Consider the following 20,581-nt stretch of genomic DNA (forward strand, 5'->3'; position numbering starts at 1 on the left):
AGACAGTTGATGATGTTTCATGAGACAGTTGATGATGTTTCATGAGACAGTTGATAATTTTTCATGAGACAGTTGATGATGTTTCATGAGACAGTTGATGATGTTTCATGAGACAGTTGATGATGTTTCATGAGACAGTTGATGATGTTTCATGAGACAGTTGATAATGTTTCATGAGACAGTTGATGATGTTTCATGAGACAGTTGATGATGTTTCATGAGACAGTTGATGATGTTTCATGAGACAGTTGATGATGTTTCATGAGACAGTTGATAATGTTTCATGAGACAGTTGATGATGTTTCATGAGACACTTGATGATGTTTCATGAGACACTTGATGATGTTTCATGAGACACTTGATTGAGACAGTTGATGATGTTTCATGAGACACTTGATGATGTTTCATGAGACACTTGATCGAGACAGTTGATGATGTTTCATGAGACACTTGATGATGTTTCATGAGACACTTGATGATGTTTCATGAGACACTTGATCGAGACAGTTGATGATGTTTCATGAGACAGTTGATGATGTTTCATGAGACAGTTGATAATGTTTCATGAGACAGTTGATGATGTTTCATGAGACACTTGATGATGTTTCATGAGACACTTGATGATGTTTCATGAGACACTTGATCAAGACAGTTGATGATGTTTCATGAGACAGTTGATAATGTTTCATGAGACAGTTGATAATGTTTCATGAGACACTTGATGATGTTTCATGAGACACTTGATGATGTTTCATGAGACACTTGATTGAGACAGTTGATGATGTTTCATGAGACACTTGATGATGTTTCATGAGACACTTTATCGAGACAGTTGATGATGTTTCATGAGACACTTGATGATGTTTCATGAGACACTTGATGATGTTTCATGAGACACTTGATCGAGACAGTTGATGATGTTTCATGAGACAGTTGATGATGTTTCATGAGACAGTTGATAATGTTTCATGAGACAGTTGATGATGTTTCATGAGACACTTGATGATGTTTCATGAGACACTTGATGATGTTTTATGAGACACTTGATCGAGACAGTTGATGATGTTTCATGAGACAGTTGATGATGTTTCATGAGACACTTGATCGAGACAGTTGATGATGTTTCATGAGACACTTGATGATGTTTCATGAGACACTTGATTCAGACAGTTGATGATGTTTCATGAGACACTTGATCAAGACAGTTGATGATGTTTTATGAGACAGTTGATGAGTTTTCATGAGACAGTTGATGATGTTTCATGAGACACTTGATGATGTTTCATGAGACACTTGATCGAGACAGTTGATGATGTTTCATGAGACAGTTGATAATGTTTCATGAGACAGTTGATGATGTTTCATGAGACAGTTGATGATGTTTCATGAGACAGTTGATGATGTTTCATGAGACACTTGATCGAGACAGTTGATGATGTTTCATGAGACAGTTGATGATGTTTCATGAGACACTTGATCGAGACAGTTGATGATGTTTCATGAGACAGTGGATAATGTTTCATGAGACACTTGATGATGTTTCATGAGACACTTGATGATGTTTCATGAGACACTTGATGATGTTTCATGAGACACTTGATTCAGTTGATGATGTTTCATGAGACACTTGATCGAGACAGTTGATGATGTTTCATGAGACAGTTGATGAGTTTTCATGAGACAGTTGATGATGTTTCATGAGACACTTGATGATGTTTCATGAGACACTTGATGATGTTTCATGAGATACTCGATGTTTCATGATACACTTGATTCAGATAGTTGATGATGTTTCATGAGACACTTGATTCAGACAGTTGATGATGTTTCATGAGACACTTGATGATGTTTCATGAGACACTTGATTCAGACAGTTGATGATGTTTCATGAGACACTTGATTCAGACAGTTGATGATGTTTCATGAGACACTTGATCGAGACAGTTGATGATGTTTCATGAGACACTTGATGATGTTTCATGAGACACTTGATTCAGACAGTTGATGATGTTTCATGCGACACTTGATCAAGACAGTTGATGATGTTTTATGAGACAGTTGATGAGTTTTCATGAGACAGTTGATGATGTTTCATGAGACACTTGATGATGTTTCATGAGACACTTGATCGAGACAGTTGATGATGTTTCATGAGACAGTTGATAATGTTTCATGAGACAGTTGATGATGTTTCATGAGACAGTTGATGATGTTTCATGAGACAGTTGATGATGTTTCATGAGACACTTGATCGAGACAGTTGATGATGTTTCATGAGACAGTTGATGATGTTTCATGAGACACTTGATCGAGACAGTTGATGATGTTTCATGAGACAGTGGATAATGTTTCATGAGACACTTGATGATGTTTCATGAGACACTTGATGATGTTTCATGAGACACTTGATGATGTTTCATGAGACACTTGATTCAGTTGATGATGTTTCATGAGACACTTGATCGAGACAGTTGATGATGTTTCATGAGACAGTTGATGAGTTTTCATGAGACAGTTGATGATGTTTCATGAGACACTTGATGATGTTTCATGAGACACTTGATGATGTTTCATGAGATACTCGATGTTTCATGATACACTTGATTCAGATAGTTGATGATGTTTCATGAGACACTTGATTCAGACAGTTGATGATGTTTCATGAGACACTTGATGATGTTTCATGAGACACTTGATTCAGACAGTTGATGATGTTTCATGAGACACTTGATTCAGACAGTTGATGATGTTTCATGAGACACTTGATTCAGACAGTTGATGATGTTTCATGAGACACTTAATGATGTTTCATGATACACTTGATTCAGACAGTTGATGATGTTTCATGAGACACTTGATTCATACAGTTGATGATGTTTCATGAGACACTTGATCGAGACAGTTGATGATGTTTCATGAGACACTTGATGATGTTTCGTGAGACAGTTGATGATGTTTCATGAGACACTTGATGATGTTTCATGATACACTTGATTCAGACAGTTGATGATGTTTCATGAGACACTTGATTCATACAGTTGATGATGTTTCATGAGACACTTGATCGAGACAGTTGATGATGTTTCATGAGACACTTGATGATGTTTCGTGAGACAGTTGATGATGTTTCATGAGACACTTGATGATGTTTTGTGAGACAGTTGATGATGTTTAATGAGCCATTTGATAAAGTTTCATGAAAAAGTCCTAGTTAGCGTCTCCCTCCTAACTTGTGTGAGTCCTTCTGAGTGTACGACACACACACACACACACACACACACACACACACACACACACACACACACACACACACACACACACACACACACACACACACACACACACACACGCGCACAAGTCGCAAAACCACGTGTTCAGATAAAACGAGTGACAAAGTGAAGTCGACGCTTTCGCTGGTTTGTTGACAGACGTGGCAGCTGGAGGTGAGTTGAAACGAGGACAGAACCACAGGTTTACGAGGAACTGAGGAACTTTTTAATTTTGATGTTCGTTCGAACTGTTCGACCTTTTGTGAGTCTTTCAAAGTTTGACCATTTGTCATGTTATTCTGCTTTTATTTTCAGCTTTTCACTCGTTAGTTTTGAACGTGTCATCATGTCACACTGTTAGAGAGAGAGAGAGAAAAAGAAAAGAAATTTGAGCAACAATGAAGGAAGATTTGTTTTTCAATTATAAGTTTCAAAAGGTTTCCTCAAAATCTGCTTAAATCACAAAAAAATGCTTCAATAAAAAATAAATTTGACTTTAAATGTTTTCAATAAAAAAAACAGTTAAAATATTTTTTGGAAAGAAGCAACTTCATTTTATTTTTATTTTATTAAACCAACTTGTCTTGTATGGATTCATTAAGACTGGCTTGAACACAAAATAGATTCCTTCAATTTTTTTTTCGAGTCTTAAGAATTATTATTATTATTTCATTTAAACAAAATGTATTGAAAACATATTTTTATTGATTGAAGCATATTTCTTTGATTGAAAATATATGTACTTAACTAATACAACTTATTTTTTGATTTACAATATATTCGTTTGATTGAAACAACTTTTTATTATTATTCATTTAATTTAAATATTAAACCAACAAAATCTGTTAAACTTTTGTAATATTTTCAGATAATTAAAAATACATTTTACACAGGATTCTAATGTCTAAAGGAAATACAGCAATAATATTTAATGTCTAATTTAATTGAAGGTTCGGTTCAAAATGGCAGCGACGTTGGCGACTCTTCTCTCACTCCTGGTGTTTGTCGGTGCAGATGTTGTGGATCGATTTGAGGTACTTCCTGGTAAACTTTTGTTACTTTTATTTTGAGTTTTGAACAAAGTTCCTCTCAAGAACGTTCCCGACTGCATGCAGTACTTCTACCAGGAGAAGGCGCCGGTCTTGGGTCAATCTGCGCTCGGAGCAGTTCGCCTGTGCCAGAGGTTCAACAATAGGTACTAAAGTACTATTCATACAAGTACAAGTATCTCTGGAATTGAACCAGCAACTGGTGTGTTTGTGCAGGTATCACTTTGCTACTCTGTACGACACAAACCATCGTATCGCCTTCTACTCTGCATACAAGTTCCAGCCCAGTAATGGAGGCGGCAGAGAGAGGAGATGGTTTGTGGAACCACAGGTGATTCATACAGGAAGGGGGCGCCAGTGGGCAGATGACCCCCCTGAAAATTCTACTTTGACCAATTTCGATGAAATTCAACTCATTTGTGTTATAGACTAGTTCAGGGAGATTTCTGGAATTTGAGCTCCTTTTGTCTTTTCTAGTCGGGTAATAAAAGGGAAGCGAAGAGGGGAAGACAGGGGGGCTGACGGGGGGACCCACATGAAAAATATGTCCAATTTTGATCCACTTGAATTAAATAGATTTCACACAAAGATACATTTCCAGAACTTTAGCTCCTTTTGTTAATTTTAGGGGGGCAGAAAGGAGGAAAAAGTCAAAGAAGGGGGCAGCAAAGGGGACATTAGACCACCCCCCCTTCCTCCCTGAAAATATGTCTATTCTTTATGAAATTTAAACCATATACCGTATGTTACACACAAGGTAAGGTATATTTCCTATAATACTTTTGTTAATTGTAAGTTTTTTGTCAACTATGTCCAATTTTGATGAAATTTAACTCATATGTATAACATACTAAGAGATTTAAACAATGTCAGCCTTTCTTTAACTGTAGGAGACCAGGGAAAAGTCTAAGGCAAGGGGGCGGAAGGGGGAAGAAAAAGCACATGAAAATTTCAATTCACTTAAATCAAATGTATTTCTCTCTAAGTAAGATAGAATTGTAGCTCATCTTATTAATTGAAGGGGGAGAAAATAAGTCAAAGAAGAGGGGGCTTCAAGGGGGACATAAGGCCCCCCAGTGAAAATATTGATTTTCAATCAAATTGAACCATATATATTACATACTAATAATAAGAGGGGGGTACATGACCCCCATGAGAATTCAAAAATGTATGTACAATATATGTACAATTTTGATGCAATTTAACTCATATGTATAACATACTAAGTCCCGGAAATTTTAAGAATTTCAGCCCTTTTTGTCTATAGTACTCGGGTAAAAAAAAAAGGGGACACAATTCAAAGAGAAGAGGGCCTGATGAGGGGACCCCCATAAACATGAAAATATTTCCATTGACTGAAATAAAATAAATTTTACACTAAGATAGATTTCCTGAATTTCAGCTCATTTTGTCTGTTGTAGGGGGGCATAAAGGAGTACAGAGAAGAAGAAGGGGGGCGCATGAGGGGCATAAGACCAGCCCCCCTACGCCATAAAAATATGTCCATTCTTAATTAAATTGAAACCATATAAATTAAATGCTATTTAAGATAGATTTCCTGAATCCCAGATCCTTTTGTACATTGTAGGGGGGCAGAGGGAGGGGGGCAAGGGGGCGCAATGGGGGCATAAGACCATTCCAAAAAAAGTTGAAATATAAGTCAATTTTTTCTGAAGAACATATAAGGGAATGTAAGACCAAAGTCTAAACACTTATTTCCCTGTAGTTGGTCAACAAGGATTGGCAGGCGGAGATGAGGGACGGTTACTGGCTCGGGAAGGAAAACCCCGGAGTCTACCTGGGAGAGAACCAGGCCCTGAACGAGGACTACACTCACTCTGGTTTTGACCGCGGACACCTCAATCCTAACGGACACCATGCAGGTATCAGAGGAGTTTCACTACGAAACGTCATCGTTCTGAAGGTTTTCCTGCAGTTCCAGGTCGGAACGCCACCTTCACCCTGACCAACGTGATCCCCCAGAATCCCAAACTGAACCAGAACGCCTGGAGAATCCACGAGTCCCAGCTCACCGAGACCTTCAAAGAGAAGTGCTCGGAGGCCTTCGTGTTGGTCGGTGCGATTCCCTCCAAAAACAACTGGATCGTCAAGAACAACGTGAGGCGGGTCAACATTCCGGACCACGTGTGGAACGCCTACTGCTGTGTGGACAACAACGGAAAACCCGTTCAGAGCGGAGGCGCCAGAGCCAGGAACTCTGAAGACAACGTGGTGGAGCGAGTGTCCCTGGATGACCTGGGAGGGTTCCTCCAGCAGTTCTCCGATCAACCAGTGGGGGCGCTGTTTCACAACAACTGTAGGGATTGAAAACATTGAAACCACTTCATAGTCGAACTTTAATTAGGAAACTTGAGTAAATATTTAAATTCTCACTTCAGATCATGATCAACTGTGAGGCGTTGGTGCCTAAAATGTTTAATAAAAACGTCACACATGAAAAACGTGTTCAAAAATAAAAATGCCACATTTATATTGATCTATATATATATACCAAAAAATGTGTTTATTAATACAAATCTACAATCATTCTTATAAAAAAAGTTTAATTTGTTGGATGCATCACTGATTTATTTGATTTTTGAATTTTAATGATCCATAATAAACAAAAGATAACATCAGCAACACAATCAAAAATGCTTTAAAATATAAAACGAAAAAAAGTTGAGTTTCTGAAATCATCAGTAGATCAAATAATGATAATATTTGTATTTATTGCAAACTCAGAAAGTAGATAATCAGATCACCTTTTGTCTATTGTAGGGGGTGCAAAGGGGGGCAGAAATGAAAAGGTAGGGGGTGCCATGGGGGTAGAAGACTAACATAAAAATGTTATTAGTGAAATTGAACATAACCCAAATCTTGTGTAATACATACTGAGTAGGGTCCAGAATCGTAAGCTCCTTTTCTTAACTGTAGAACGAAGTCAACAAAAAGTGGACGCTAGGGGGCAGCAGACCCCGCAAAAAATGTAACTGTTTGTTATGTATACATTTTATTTTGATTTATAATCTTGTAATTGTATCATTTGCTGCCTCTCGGCCAGGACTTCCTTGAAAAAGAGATTTTGAATCTCAATGGGACATTTCCTGGTTAAAAAAGGGATACCACAAACACCTTTGTTTCACCTGTAATGGTTTCTTTTTTTGGCAGAATGAGAACAATGTGTTTTTATTCATTTTATACCAAGAAGAAGATTTAATAATCAAGTTCAACACCATAACACTTAAGTATTGATTGAATGTATCTTTCAGAAGAAACTCTGGACAATCCACAGGTCCTCACGCTCAGAAGGAGGCGGAGCTTGAGGTGTACTGGACCATGGGATGGTCGGTCCAGGACGGGAGGGTGGAGAGCTTCTCTTCGGTGGAGGGTTGGATGGGCCAGCTCCAGGCCTGGAAGAACCCGCACAGATTCATGCCGACGGTTCGAGAGAAGGTCTCGGCGTACAGGTTCATCTTCTCCGTCTTGTCCGTCGGGAAGTAGGTCATCTTGTGGTAGGCGCCGAACACGGCCTTCACGGCCGCCCACCCGAACTTCTCCTGCAGCTGAAAGGTGTTTCAAGTTTTTAAAACGTTTTTCACCCACGTCGTCTATTGTGATGTGAATCTAGTTTTTAGCGTCACTGATTTTTAACTACTTTTGGCGATTGACTCAGAGTGAGGTCCTTAGTTTTGTCATTAGTTTTGAAGAACTAAACACACGACGATCCAATCAGTCTAATTCATGGCTTCAAAAACACAAAAGTAACTTTCACAGAAGAAAAGCTTTAGGTCCAGATTTGACCCTCAAGTGATAACAATTTTTTTTAAGAGGAAAATATACCAAAAATATACAATAAAAAAATGTCGTCTTTTGTTAAAAAAGCAGACTTTAGTAGGATTTCCGAACATGTACGTGTAAAGAAGCATTTTGGATTTATAATGCTGTCAATGTCACCATTTCGATGTGTTAATAAGGAGAGTTGGTTAACAGGATAAAATCTCAAAAATATAGGCCGATAATAAGGTAAAACACAATTGAATAACACTTGAAGGTCTTACATTTGAATCAAAAATTTGTATGAACCAAAACACATGTAGTGTTTTTAAGTAGTTATTTTCTTTTAAGTTATAAAAACTTTTTTTTTTGCAGATGTGATGTATTTAAACAAGATTATAAAAAATGGAACACTTTATTAGGAAGTAGGTAAGTAAAGAATATTAGTAAAGTGCCTTTCTAGTTATAAAAAAAATATATATATATTATATTTTTGCTTTAAAAATATTAACATTTTTAATAAAAAAATAAAAAAATCATTAACGTTTTTGTTACATTTTTGCTTTAAAGAAATCTGTAAGGAAAATATTGAAATAATAATAATAATTATATTTTAACATCTACTTTGTAATAATTGTTTAAAAGGAAAATAACTATTCAACATGACAAAATAAAATTAATTAAATTTAAATTAAAACTCGATAGAGAGTTTTTAATTTTTCTTATGGCTTCATGATGGTCAGTAAAATATAATTGATTAAGTATATAAATGAGATATCTGTCATAATTTGATAAAATATATATTTATGAGTTTTACCTGCAAATACGTCTCCAAGGCAACAAAGACCGTCCAGTGTTCCAATCTTTTCCCTCTCTTTACAAACTGCTCGATCTGGGCCTTCCGCCTCTCGGGGGTCAAGTCTCGGTAAGCCTGGGGGAGTCAAAGGTCATCAATATTTTTAAAGATACTTTTCGAAACCATGTGTGTCAGTTCAGTGTAAAGACAATTACAGTATTCACACGAGCGTGCACACTGGCCTCTCTAGCTCCGTCAGCAACGAGGCAAAAACAGTCAATCACAGTTTTTGAGAAACTTATCATGTTCAAAAATATAACTTCAAAAAAATAAAGTAATTGTTTTCTAGTGATCAACAATCGTTTTGTGCAAGTTTTTTTTTTTTTAATTTTTTACAAAACACATGTTTAAAAGTGATTAAAAAGACATGACAAACTATTCAATGAACTAGTAGCTTTACAATAACATTTTAATAACTTAATGACGTGAAGTGATGTTCCTGAATGACGTGGAGAATATTGTGTTATTTAATGACTCATACAACAACATGCAAGACATAACTATTATAATTAATCTTAAAATGAAACGTTAACAAACACACGCAGGAACACATTTGCTCGTTAACGTTTATTTTATATCAATGAATAGATCTCCTTATTGTATCTCATTCATATTTACTGTAAATTAATTGAAGTATAAACATTTATTTAAACCTTCAGTAAAAACGTTTTTTTTTTTAACTTTAAAGGGCAGCTAATGTGAAAAGCCAACTCTACTGACTTATTCACACGTTGTAAATGTTGAAGTCTTCAAAATGCAGTAGTTCATTCATCATGACGTTGTTTTGAAGTTATTACTTAATTAAGTTCTCGTCTGAAATCTCGTCAAACGAGACTACGGTTTAAATGAAACATTCTGACATCAAACTGGTGCAGGTGTCCTCTAGAAGCTCTAAATCAGTTAAATACCTACATGTTAATAAACAGAAAAATATTAATGTAAACAAGGTGAGAGTTACTTCTGCCTTTAGGGGTTTTTGTAATGTGTACATTGAGCAGAAAACCTTATTTTTTTTATTTGTTTTTAATGTACAAAACGGGAGTTTTAGGGGTGGGTTTGACATTTACGAGAGTCCTTGAATGCAACTCGTGTTTTTGTGACCAATCAGAGCAGAGTGGGCGTGGTTTCTTGGACGAGACTTCTTCTCAGCCAAAACAGCGCATTTTAAGTGGGCGGGGCTTAAGCGTATTTTCTAATGTAAATATCTTTCAGGAGTTTTGTGCAAAAAGAAACTGATGAGTATAATAGAGTATAATAGAGTATAAAAGAGGTCCTCGAACAATTTAAGAGACACTTAGCACATAAGGTGACCTTTAAATCAAGGTTTTCGATTAGATCATTCCAGATGGATAGAAAGAACAAGTCGTGTCAGTGATCAAAATGAACCTCACTCACGACACATTGTAACTCATTGTCACAATAATGTTGAATACATTGTTTTTTGTATCTTCAAAATCGGTTATAAAGTCGTGTTTTGTTATTAATGGACTTGCATAAAACGGTCGCCAAACACTATAAAACAACGTTTTGCTTAAAATTAAAACATCATCAGTTTGTCAATGCTGTCATGAAATCTCTGTATCTCGTTTCTGACGGGGTCAGAGGTCACTCGTGTGAAAACTGTAATTGTGTTAATCCTGCACTGACAGATGTTTTGAGCAGGCAGTCGTGAAGTCACCTGAGCTCTGGGGATCTTGAACACTTCCTCGTGCACGTACACGCTCCAGATGTTGCACGTGCACTCGGTGGTGTGGGGTTTGAACTCCCAGCATCCTCTCTGCTGATTGTGGCCCAGCTCGTGGATGGGGCCCCACAGACCGACCTTCATCATGTGCTCGAGGCTCACCAGCTGAGCGGCCGTGGGCTGATGGGACATGATGGGATACCCAGCATGCATCAGTCCTGGACTCCGGGGGAAGATGTTTGGGTCATGATGATGTCATGAAATGGAATAAATTCAAGATTTCTTTCTTCAAAAGGTACCGTGAGAAATCTGGACGTCCGTCACGAATCTCTCTTTGCGGGGGAATTTCGGGGGAATGGCGGCGAGGTCGGCGACGGCCCTCATGATGGCGTTCCACTGAGCCGCCAGCTCGTCCGGCTTCTCCAGCCCGCGCACGACGTCCGAGGGCACCGACAGGACGATGTTTTCGAACTCCAGCTCCGCCCACGGAGCCGGCGCCGACCGTAGCGTCGACCAGTCGGTCGCCGTGGTGACGCCTGACGAGGAAACACCAGCCATTACACACCAGTAACAACGACGCAGCAACTGATTCCTTTTGTCTGTTAACAATAATTATTTATCTGTAATGTAATGATTAACACAGAATACTTCAACTGTTAGTAATAATCTCAAAAGAAACTAAAATGGAGGACTTAAGTATCGTAGTACTTAAAGGATACAAGGAAAAAAAGTATTTTTCTTCTTTTCCTTTGGGCTGCTCCCTTCAGGCGTCGCCACAGCGAATCCATCTAACCTTGTTCTCTGTATCACACCGACCAACCTTTCACTACATCCATGAACCTTCTCTCTGGTCTTCCTCCAGACCTCCTGCCTGGCAGTTCCAACCCCAGCATCCTTCTACCAATATACTCATCATCCCTCCTCTGAACATGATCTCATTCTCTCTGACCTTATCTCCAAAACATCTAACATGTTCCTCTGATTGACTCATTCCTGGTTCTATCCATCCCTGTCACTCCCAGAGAGAACCTCAACATCTTCATCTCTGCTGTCTGTAGACCATAGATCATAGTCTCACCACTGTCTTGTAGATCTTCCCTTTCATTCTGGCTGATACTCTTTTATCACACATCACCCCAGACACTTTTCTCCACCCATTCCATCGCGCTTGAACACGTTTCTTCACCTCTTTTCCTCTTTTTTGTTGACCCTTAATACTTAAAATCCTCCTTCTTTATCTCCAGTCCCTGTAGCCTCATGGTTCCTCTTGGGTTCCTCTCATTCACACACATATATTCTGTCCTGCTGCGACTAAACTTCAAAAATAAGGAATCAGTTATCAAAGCTTTTCTAGTCATTGTTCTAGTCACTGGGTTACAAAGTGATTTACATAAAAGCAAACAGCTTCAGTTAAAAATAATACATTAAAACAGCGCAGAAGTAAAACAAGATGAAACAAAGCATGTACGATTCAAATAAAATGGTATGAAATAAAATAATAAAACACTGCAAATAAAGGAGAGTAAAAGCCCATAGATGAATTCAGTAAAGGGTTAAAAGCTGACATCACATAAAAGCCAGTCTGTAAACGTGTCTTTAAACGATATTTAAAAGAAGGCACAGACTCAGCCAGTCTTATCTCCACAAAAAGTTCTGAATACTAAGGTTACAAAAAGTACAAATTCCTTTTATTCATGCAGGCTTTTCACTGATTTTCTGAGACTCTGTGCTTGTCTCTGTGTTGTCTTGACTTTGTAAAGTATTTATTTTGAATGTGAATTGTGTGTAATTGTAAAAGCGCTTCGTGACCCTGGTCTGGAAAGGCGCTTCATAAGTAATCTTTACTCAATTACTTACTTACTTTACACTTTGTTTACTTGGCGGCGAACTCCCAAGATGCATGTTTGTGATCAACCACCGTAAATATGTGTTGTTGTAGCGAGCTAGCATTTTCAAATGAATAAATAATCGAGGAAATTGAACTATTAATAAAGGTTATTGACTTCATTTTATTTTTTCTTAGTAAGTTTAGTGAACTTGGTTGACACACAGGAGCTTGATTTCACCACCACAGCAGCCAACTAAAAAAATGAAAGCGGTGCACTTAACTCCCTCAAGAATGTTCCTTATATTTTCACACCCCTTCATTTACTGCAGTAGTTACGAACATGTAGGTGTATGATGGTTCCTTGACATATCTCGTTTCATCTCGTCATGTGTCAGTTATCAGTTACTCATTTCACGTTGTCGAAAATAATGCAGGTTTTTGAAAGTGAGTATAAACTGTATGAGAATGTCGAAAATGTTAATCACACTTTGGGGAAAATGAATAAAAAGGGCAAAGAGAGATTTTATTAAATCTTTCTTATCTTTAAAACTTCCTTTTTACTTTTCACTTTGCACTGTTGTTTTATAACATGTTCATATGGTGTCCTTGTGTGTCCTGCAAGGCGATTTATCGATAAAATGAATTACTATTATTATTCTTTTCAAGCCTAAACATGTAGTTTGATCGAGAATATTGAGACGTAATCTGTTAAAAATTGGGGAGATTTTCCGAAAATAACCCACAAGATAAACGAGGCAACACTGTTCATCATCAGCTCTGCCAGGACTTACCAAACTTATAGTACGGGGCCTGCACAGCCATCTGCACCGTCACCTCCATCCTGTCCACCTGAGTCTCCGGCGGGACCATGAGGTAGATGAGTCCGCCGTACAAGTTGGACACCTCCATCGTTTGTTCTTTTATAGGAAAGCGTTCGCAAACGCTGTGCGGCCTCTTTATCACGTCTTTTTTCAAAATGTCCGATTGACACCCGATAAGAATCTACGGAAGAGAGAGAGTCAGTCAAACACACTCATCGACCGTCTGAAGAAGAAGAGATTTGGTAATGGCTGCACCTCCCATCCCGTGTTGACTATTTGCTGCGGGACAACTATGGACGTCTTCATGGCAGGAGAGAGGTAGAGTCCGGTACTGACCCACTCGCCTACACCTGAAGAACGATTGTCAAACATCAGACAGGAGGACGGGACAATATGTAAGGTTAGGATTCCACTCACTTGCTGTGTTCACATCCACGGTGACTTTGCGGTTGTTGACGACCGGCAGGGACGGGATGTTCTTGAGCAGGTGAGGCAGCAGAGCATCACGATCGGGGGAGACTCTGTACAGCTCAGCTCCCACGTGGAGGAGGGCGTGGTCTTTGGCGCTGGACACCATGTTGCTCTCGCTCACCTGCAGGTTTACACTCGGTGTTATAATAACAATAATTTCATTTACTTTTTAAAACAACAGTTACAAAGTACTCGACATAAAAACAAATACCTTCAGTAAAAAAAATGATACATTAAAACAGTACAGAACTAAAACAAGATAAAAAAAAACACGTGTTCGATTCAAAGAAAAATGGTATGAAATAAAAAGATGAAAATTACAAATAAAGGAGAATAAAAGCCCATAGATGAATCCAGTTGAAGGTAAAAAGGGGACATCACATGAAAGCCAGTCGGTAAAAGTGTATTTTTTAAAGAAGGCACAGACTCAGCCAGTCTTATCTCCTCGGGCAGGCTGTTCCGAAGTCAGGGTGCCCTGACGGAGAAGGCTCTGTCCTTCTGTTGGTTTTAGCCTGGACTTTGGAACAGCTAAGAGGGCCCTGCCCGAGGATCTGAGGTTGCAAGCTGGCTCATAGGGGGTCAACATGTTGTTAATATAGGCAGGAGCCAGACCCAGGCGAGCTTTAAAAGCAATCCAAATTCTTTAAATCAATTCTAAGAAGGAGTTTTTGATCAGTTGGAGGCGAGAGAGGGACTTTTGGGAGATGCCAGAGAGGATTGAGTTGCAGTAGAATTTTCCAGGTCGGGTTTATTGAGCATGATTTTGAGCTGATACCGTTTTTATGATGTGATGGTTGAATGAGAGGGATAAGTCAAGGAGGACACCGAGGTTTCTGGCTGTGGAATTGACGTTTTCAGCAAGGTGTCCGAGGGAGGTGAGGTTTATCTGAGTGGGGTTTGGAGGGTGAAAGACTATGATTTCGGATTTTGTTTTAATGAGATGTAGAAAGTTCTGAGCCATCCAACTGGTCACATCATCAAGACAAGCTAAAACGGCAACTAGACCTCGAGAGTCTCTGAGTGGCAGGTTTGTCGTCTGCGTAAAAATGATAAAACCCCCTATGGCAGGTTCAAATCTGTCCGAGAGGAATCATATTAATAGAAAATAAAATCGGACCTAAAACTGACCCTTGCGGTACACCACAGGAGACACTGGCTGTAGAACTTGAGGTGTCTCCCATGGTGACGGCAAAGGTTCTGTTTAAAATGTAGGATGAAAACCACCTCAGCCTTGTTTTGCCGATGCCAACCCAAGAGTCAAGACGTTCTATTACAGAAGCAGGAATAGACGATCGCACCTGAGGCATCCCGCACGTCTTCACCACGTCGGTGACGACGTCGCGCAGCTGAGCGTAGGAGGCGCAGTGGTGAGCTTCCATCTGCAGGAAGGCAGCGCAGTCCATCCCCAGCTTCTTCAGGTTCGCCTCCTCGAACGTTGACAAAGAGGTTCCCTGAGTGGCGTGAGCTGCAAAGCGGTGGACCATGTGGCGAAGGTGGTAGGCTTCCCCGATGTTCCGATCGGGTTGAGGAGCCGTGTAGACGGCTTTACCGATCATGCTGCCCAGGAAGCTCACGCCCATGTTGTATAGAACCTTGTTGCCTGAAAGACAGATGTAGTCAGTGACGTGGGGTGAGGTTCATTGTTGGTGAGGCACCGACTTCTTTAGTGTCAGATTTACTTAGTAAATAGTACTTAAACCCAAAAGAGTAACTTATTCATTTGTTACTGGTTATTTCATATCTCAAAAACGTTCTTCTTCAACACATATTAAGTTAAAAAAAAAATCATTCAATGAATTATTTCTAAACAAGTCTATATTGAATTGTTGTGATATGTCGTGGGATATTAGTCTACATCCTCTAGATCCATGGCAGACATTGATTGTGGATAAATATTGATTCATAGCTTCATAAACTTCTCATCTGTGACATTAACGTAATGGAAATATTACGTTTTCATTGCTCATAATTTGAAAGCTGAGTGTTTATTTCTTCCTATTAAATGGCGTTTGGTGAATTAACTGTAAAGTTTAGTGAGGTCTCTCCAGATTTTGCTTGTGATAATAATAGGGAGGAACACGAGCCCAGTAATGACAGCACCTCTTTTGCTGCTTCTGATTGGTTAATATTGCGTCAGGCCTTCCCTGATTGGCGAGATTTACGCAAACCGGGAAAATGTTTATTATGGTAATTTTATCTGTAGTGAAGTCCATACCCCTGTCCTTTGCAACACAAACCTTTGCTACTTTTTTGGTAAAAATCCTTCTTTATTCGTTTAGTTTTAAAAGTATCTCCACCTCAGGCTCAGTAGCCTCCAACTTTGCCTTAACAATGCGGTTGTATTTCCGATCAGCGAAACTAAATAAGACCCTTACAAACATTAAACTTTTATGGTTTATGGCATCAGCCAAACTGTGGAAAGCAAGGCAAATAAACGTATCTCTGAGCATTATATTGGCCACATTCAGTGATACGGCAACAGGTGCTCTTCAATTGCGAGAATCAACAAAGTTTGTGATGGATTGCGCATAGAGAGGTGCCTCCCCCGACCTGGATATAGTCTACTTAAAACGGTTGTGTTGTAACTAAGGATGTTTGAAATCACATTTCTATAAAGGCATGTTAGGTATGTTTACAAAACTTTCCCCCGACATGTGCTGCAGGTAATAATAGTGTAGCATGACTCAAAGAAAGTTCTTTAAGTGACATTCCAAAAATTGAACTCAGAATACCAATGTCATTTGTTACACAACACTTGATTATCTTGTTGATCAAGACAAAGATGGTGATTGATCCTGGCAGATGAGTACAACACCAGTGCATCATCATTTCTTGTTCCTGAATTTGATCCATCAGTAGAGTTAAAAGGTTCTACATCAGCGGTCACCGACTCAACTAATTTATAGAATAAACCTTGAATTGTTATACTATGAACAGATGTTGTTGTTTTTTTAAACAAAAAAAACTCTGATATCCCACTGAGTTAGGGTTGAAATGTATTTTTCTTGTAATAAACCTGCCAGTTTAGTTTTACTTTTTAAATCTACCTAATATTAAAGGCTTTGAAAATAATTCCAAAAATGAAGTTGTGGACACTAACCCAAGAATAACCCTCACCCTCTCCCTAACCCTAACCCTAACCCTAACCCTAACCCTAACCCTAACCCTAACCCTAACCCTAACTCTAATCCTCTCCGTAACCCTAACCCTAACCTTAATCTTAGTCTACAGGAGGTAAGTAAGTAAAGACTACTTATAAAGCGCATAATAAAAGATTGCTTAATTCAACACAATAGACACAAAATATTCTCACCTGGGAAATCCTTGAGGACATTCTGGTCCCGGTGGGTGTGAGCCCAGTACCAGCTTTGCCCTCCGACCAGCAGCCCTCCCCCCTCTGCTACAAACTCCTGCAACTCCTTCGCGATATCTTCAGTGTAGGCTTTACACACATAGACGCTGAGGTCTTTGCTGAATTCTGCCAGTCGACAGTTGATCTCAGATTTGGTAAAAAGGTTGTGGACCCTGGCGAGTGTGGGCACGACTCCAGTGGTGCCGTTCCGACCTCCGTCCAGCCAGGCAACGGCGTTCTTCCAGAACGGAGCCATAGACTGCAATCGAGCATCAAAGGAGAATTCAGGGGATTTTGTAATTGGTTTACTTGTAAATACACGTGTTACCTCAGTTTCCAGGAGTCCTTCTTGAGTGACGACGACCATCCGACCTTTTCCGTAGTAAGCCCCGGCCAGGAATGTTCGTCCATCTTCAGTGGCGCCGATGGGAAACGCCAGTAAGCCATGGACCAAGAGTTCCGAAGGAATGAAGCGAGTCTGGAGATCGAACTCTGAAACGCCCTGAAGTAAGATCTCCAAGTCCTCTTTGAAGCTGTTCCTGACTCTAGAATCGAAAATTAATCAGAGAGTCAATCAAATTCAACCACCAAAACCATTTTGAATGAATAAATCAATTTGTTGACTCTCGGTTCGACTCTCTGTTGTTGATTCATGCAATTATTCACTAAATAAGTTCTAATTTGCATGTCATAAAAGCCAGACTTTAAGTTGCCTGACCTCAGGCAGGTTGTCATAGTAACAAGTAAAACCTGTGTTTAACTGCTCTAAAACATGTGATGCAAATTATGCAGTAAATAATAGTCTTTTTGGAGTTGAAATAATACAAAGCACGGCAGCCGGCAGCCCAAATAAGGGTTTGATTACATGGTGCCCATAGTTGCCTCTTTATGTGAAACATATTGTGAACATGTTTGAAAATGCTCGAAATTGATGGTATTTTTCAGTATTCAACGTTATGAGTTTTAATAATAAAGATTTTTTTTTATTTTATATAAATATAAGGATTGATAGTATTGTTAAGCTTGAAAAGTGGAATAAATACATTTGTTTAAATGATCCAATAATGGCGTTATTTTGTGCAAAGTTGCTGAAACTTAAATAATAAAAAGTATGTTGCAAACTATATGAGGTGACAACGAATATGTGCCTCCTGTTGATTGATTTTCCTTTTAACATCTACAGTATGTTTCTTTCCGGTCCTCTCCTGTCACTTCCAGCTTGACTCTATGAAAGTATTTTTCTTTCTTTCGATTGAAACTTTTCTTTCAAAATGCACTTCACTGTTGAATGACAATGTGTATTTCAGATTAGTCCAAAAGAAAATAAAACAAAAAATAAAAAAACACAAACTACCTTCGTAATGGTAGAACCTGCCTATAGGATTCACCAAGTTTCTGTGTTTACTAGGATTATTTGATGTGTATGTTTCAGTGAAAAACCTATTTTTAATCATGTATAAAGAGTAAACTTACGCTAAAGACTTCCAGGAGGATGGGATCTGAGAATGAACCTCCAAAGGCTCCACAGCTGCATGTTGTCGTGAGAAGTAGATCCCAGCCACACCGGACACGGCGTTCCCCACAAAATGCTGGATCGTGTTTTTCCCACTGTTCTTGGAAGCCCAGCTCCAGGCCTGCCCGGCGATCAGGACTCCTCCTCCTCCCCTCAGGAACTCCACCAGGTCTTCCTCGGCTCCAGCCACGGAGTAGGCCTTGGTCACGAACACGCCGAGGCCCAGATTCTTATCAAAACCATCAACGACCTTAGTTTGGATGCACGAAGTCACCAGGTTGTCGGCGACTTCCGGGATGGTGTGGTGGACTCCCACCGGTCGGTTCTCGGGGCCGTCGCCCTTCAGCCAGGACACGGCCTTCTCCGTCAGAGCGGGGAGGCTGCTCAGGTAACCTTCGTGACCCAGCACCACGATCCGACCGGAACCGTACCGGGAGGCGGCCATCAGGACTTGACCGTGGCTGTTCATGGCCAGCGGGAACGCCTGCTCGCCAATCAGATCGAGGAGACTGGGAACGTAAGGGCCACGGATGTCCAGCTCGTCCAAGCCCGTCATCAGAGACTTAAAGTCTTGTTGGTGTTGACCGGTCATGATGGGATCGAGAACCTTCCGTCAGATCTGAGAACAAACAATGACACAATTGGTTTAAAGTATGCCAGGTTCATTCTTGAGGATAAAAAGTTACCTGAAAATATCTTGTGTCAAACCTTAGTGTCAAGTGAGACGAGAGGAAGTGGACGAGGACTTATGAAGCATCTCATTTAGAGGAGGGACTTGAGCATCTCATTGTGTACTCAACATATTAAGCCCAAAAAAAAAGACATAATAGGACAAATTGTTTTGAAGAGTCCATCTTTCATCGAGTTATTAGCTCCAGGATTACTCAGACAAAGATACACCCTGTCTGGGATCGCAATATTTGTCACCAGCAAGTTTTTTCGGCATAACCTTGTGTTTATGTTTTGGATTGCAGAGGTAATGTACATGTTTAGGAATGCATGTGCAGCTGCAGGTGCTTTTAAAATCATGTTTAATGTCCTCCTCGTGGTTATTAGACAGTCATTTCTCTTCCCATATGTTTATTTTATCAACTCAATGTTTCCATCACATCTTGGTTTTGTCTCAACTCGTCCATTCAAACACATAGCAAACTATATTTTTTGTTTTATGGTGGTGCATGTAGTCACCAGGTCTGGCTCAAACGTATAGAAGCTTTGTTTGAGCTGCTCGTTCGCCTGAGGGCAGCACAAATATGTTGAACCGCATTCAAGTGTCAAAAGAAGGTCCTTTAAAGACGCCAATAAACTGTCGAGTGGAACCTGAGGAATGATAAAAGAAACAAGTTCTAGAAACAGAAAAGTATAGAGGTTACTTTGACATAAAGATAGATTGTACTAGTTCTATTCTACCTGTTAGTTATTACGTCGGTTGAGAGAAAGGATTTATTAAGTAGTAAAGAGAACTCAATACTCCTTCCTGTCTAACGCGTTTTGCGCAATCGTTTGATCCAAGGAAGAGCGGAATTTAGAATTAAAACAGTGAATTTATTAATAGTAAAAATTATTACAAAAGTAGGCCATACAAGACCTCAAATACAAGAGTTTAACAAAAAATGCAAATTATTTAGAAATACCGGAAGTTGGAGCGCTCGGTCCACTCTCCTTCAAATCCTGGTTCACCCACCAGACCAGACTGTTGCTCCTAAGCTTTGGAACCATCTCTGTGTTTGATGATCTTCTGACTCCTTCAAGAAACATCTGTGTTTGATGATCTACTGACTCCTTCAAGAAACATCTGTGTTTGATGATCTACTGACTCCTTCAAGAAACATCTGTGTTTGATGATCTACTGACTCCTTCAAGAAACATCTGTGTTTGATGATCTACTGACTCCTTCAAGAAACATCTGTGTTTGATGATCTACTGACTCCATCAAGAAACATCTGTGTTTGATGATCTAC

The 20,581-nt window shown here is 39.4% G+C and overlaps 2 protein-coding genes across 3 annotated transcripts; one reads left to right on the forward strand and one right to left on the reverse strand.

Annotated features, from left to right (window-relative positions):
- The first annotated feature begins 4,219 nt into the window (after positions 1-4,219).
- On the forward strand, positions 4,220-6,819 carry LOC148074955 (endonuclease domain-containing 1 protein). 2 transcript variants are annotated; one of them, XM_087795798.1, is made up of 5 exons: positions 4,220-4,303; positions 4,364-4,464; positions 4,535-4,649; positions 6,045-6,201; positions 6,255-6,819. In XM_087795798.1, exons 1-5 carry the CDS (start codon positions 4,232-4,234, stop codon positions 6,644-6,646), a joined length of 837 nt encoding a protein of 278 aa, XP_087651924.1. In that variant the 5' UTR covers positions 4,220-4,231; the 3' UTR covers positions 6,647-6,819. The 2 variants fall into 2 exon arrangements, with proteins under 2 accessions (XP_087651924.1, XP_087651923.1); XM_087795797.1 differs by having other exon boundaries at positions 4,221-4,303; positions 4,385-4,464.
- Positions 6,820-7,623: 804 nt separating this feature from the next.
- Positions 7,624-19,212, reverse strand: LOC148074956 (TRPM8 channel-associated factor homolog). Its single transcript, XM_087796160.1, has 11 exons — positions 18,581-19,212; positions 17,436-17,652; positions 17,069-17,366; positions 15,054-15,355; positions 13,702-13,876; positions 13,540-13,634; positions 13,255-13,465; positions 10,935-11,171; positions 10,630-10,853; positions 8,913-9,026; positions 7,624-7,884 (listed from the first exon to the last, which is right to left on the reverse strand). The coding sequence occupies exons 1-11, from the start codon at positions 19,210-19,212 to the stop codon at positions 7,624-7,626; spliced, it is 2,766 nt and encodes a 921-aa protein (XP_087652286.1).
- Between the last annotated feature and the right edge of the window lie 1,369 nt (positions 19,213-20,581).

This window comes from Callionymus lyra, chromosome 7 (assembly GCF_982586985.1).
Source record: "Callionymus lyra chromosome 7, fCalLyr1.hap1.1, whole genome shotgun sequence".
Lineage (NCBI taxonomy): Eukaryota > Metazoa > Chordata > Actinopteri > Syngnathiformes > Callionymidae > Callionymus > Callionymus lyra.

What these genes read in the sequence shown, in the direction of transcription:
- LOC148074956 (XM_087796160.1), bottom strand. Translation starts at nt 19,212, where the DNA reads ATGACCGGTCAACACCAACAAGACTTTAAGTCTCTGATGACGGGCTTG. An exon ending in TAGTCAACACGGGATGGGAG is followed by an intron (nt 13,466 to 13,539) that starts GTGCAGCCATTA and finishes TCTCTTCCGTAG; the next exon opens with ATTCTTATCGGGTGTCAATC. An exon ending in TCAAGATCCCCAGAGCTCAG is followed by an intron (nt 9,027 to 10,629) that starts GTGACTTCACGA and finishes TGACTCCCCCAG; the next exon opens with GCTTACCGAGACTTGACCCC.
- LOC148074955 (XM_087795798.1), top strand. Translation starts at nt 4,232, where the DNA reads ATGGCAGCGACGTTGGCGACTCTTCTCTCACTCCTGGTGTTTGTCGGT. An exon ending in TGCCAGAGGTTCAACAATAG is followed by an intron (nt 4,465 to 4,534) that starts GTACTAAAGTAC and finishes GTGTTTGTGCAG; the next exon opens with GTATCACTTTGCTACTCTGT. An exon ending in TCCTAACGGACACCATGCAG is followed by an intron (nt 6,202 to 6,254) that starts GTATCAGAGGAG and finishes GTTTTCCTGCAG; the next exon opens with TTCCAGGTCGGAACGCCACC.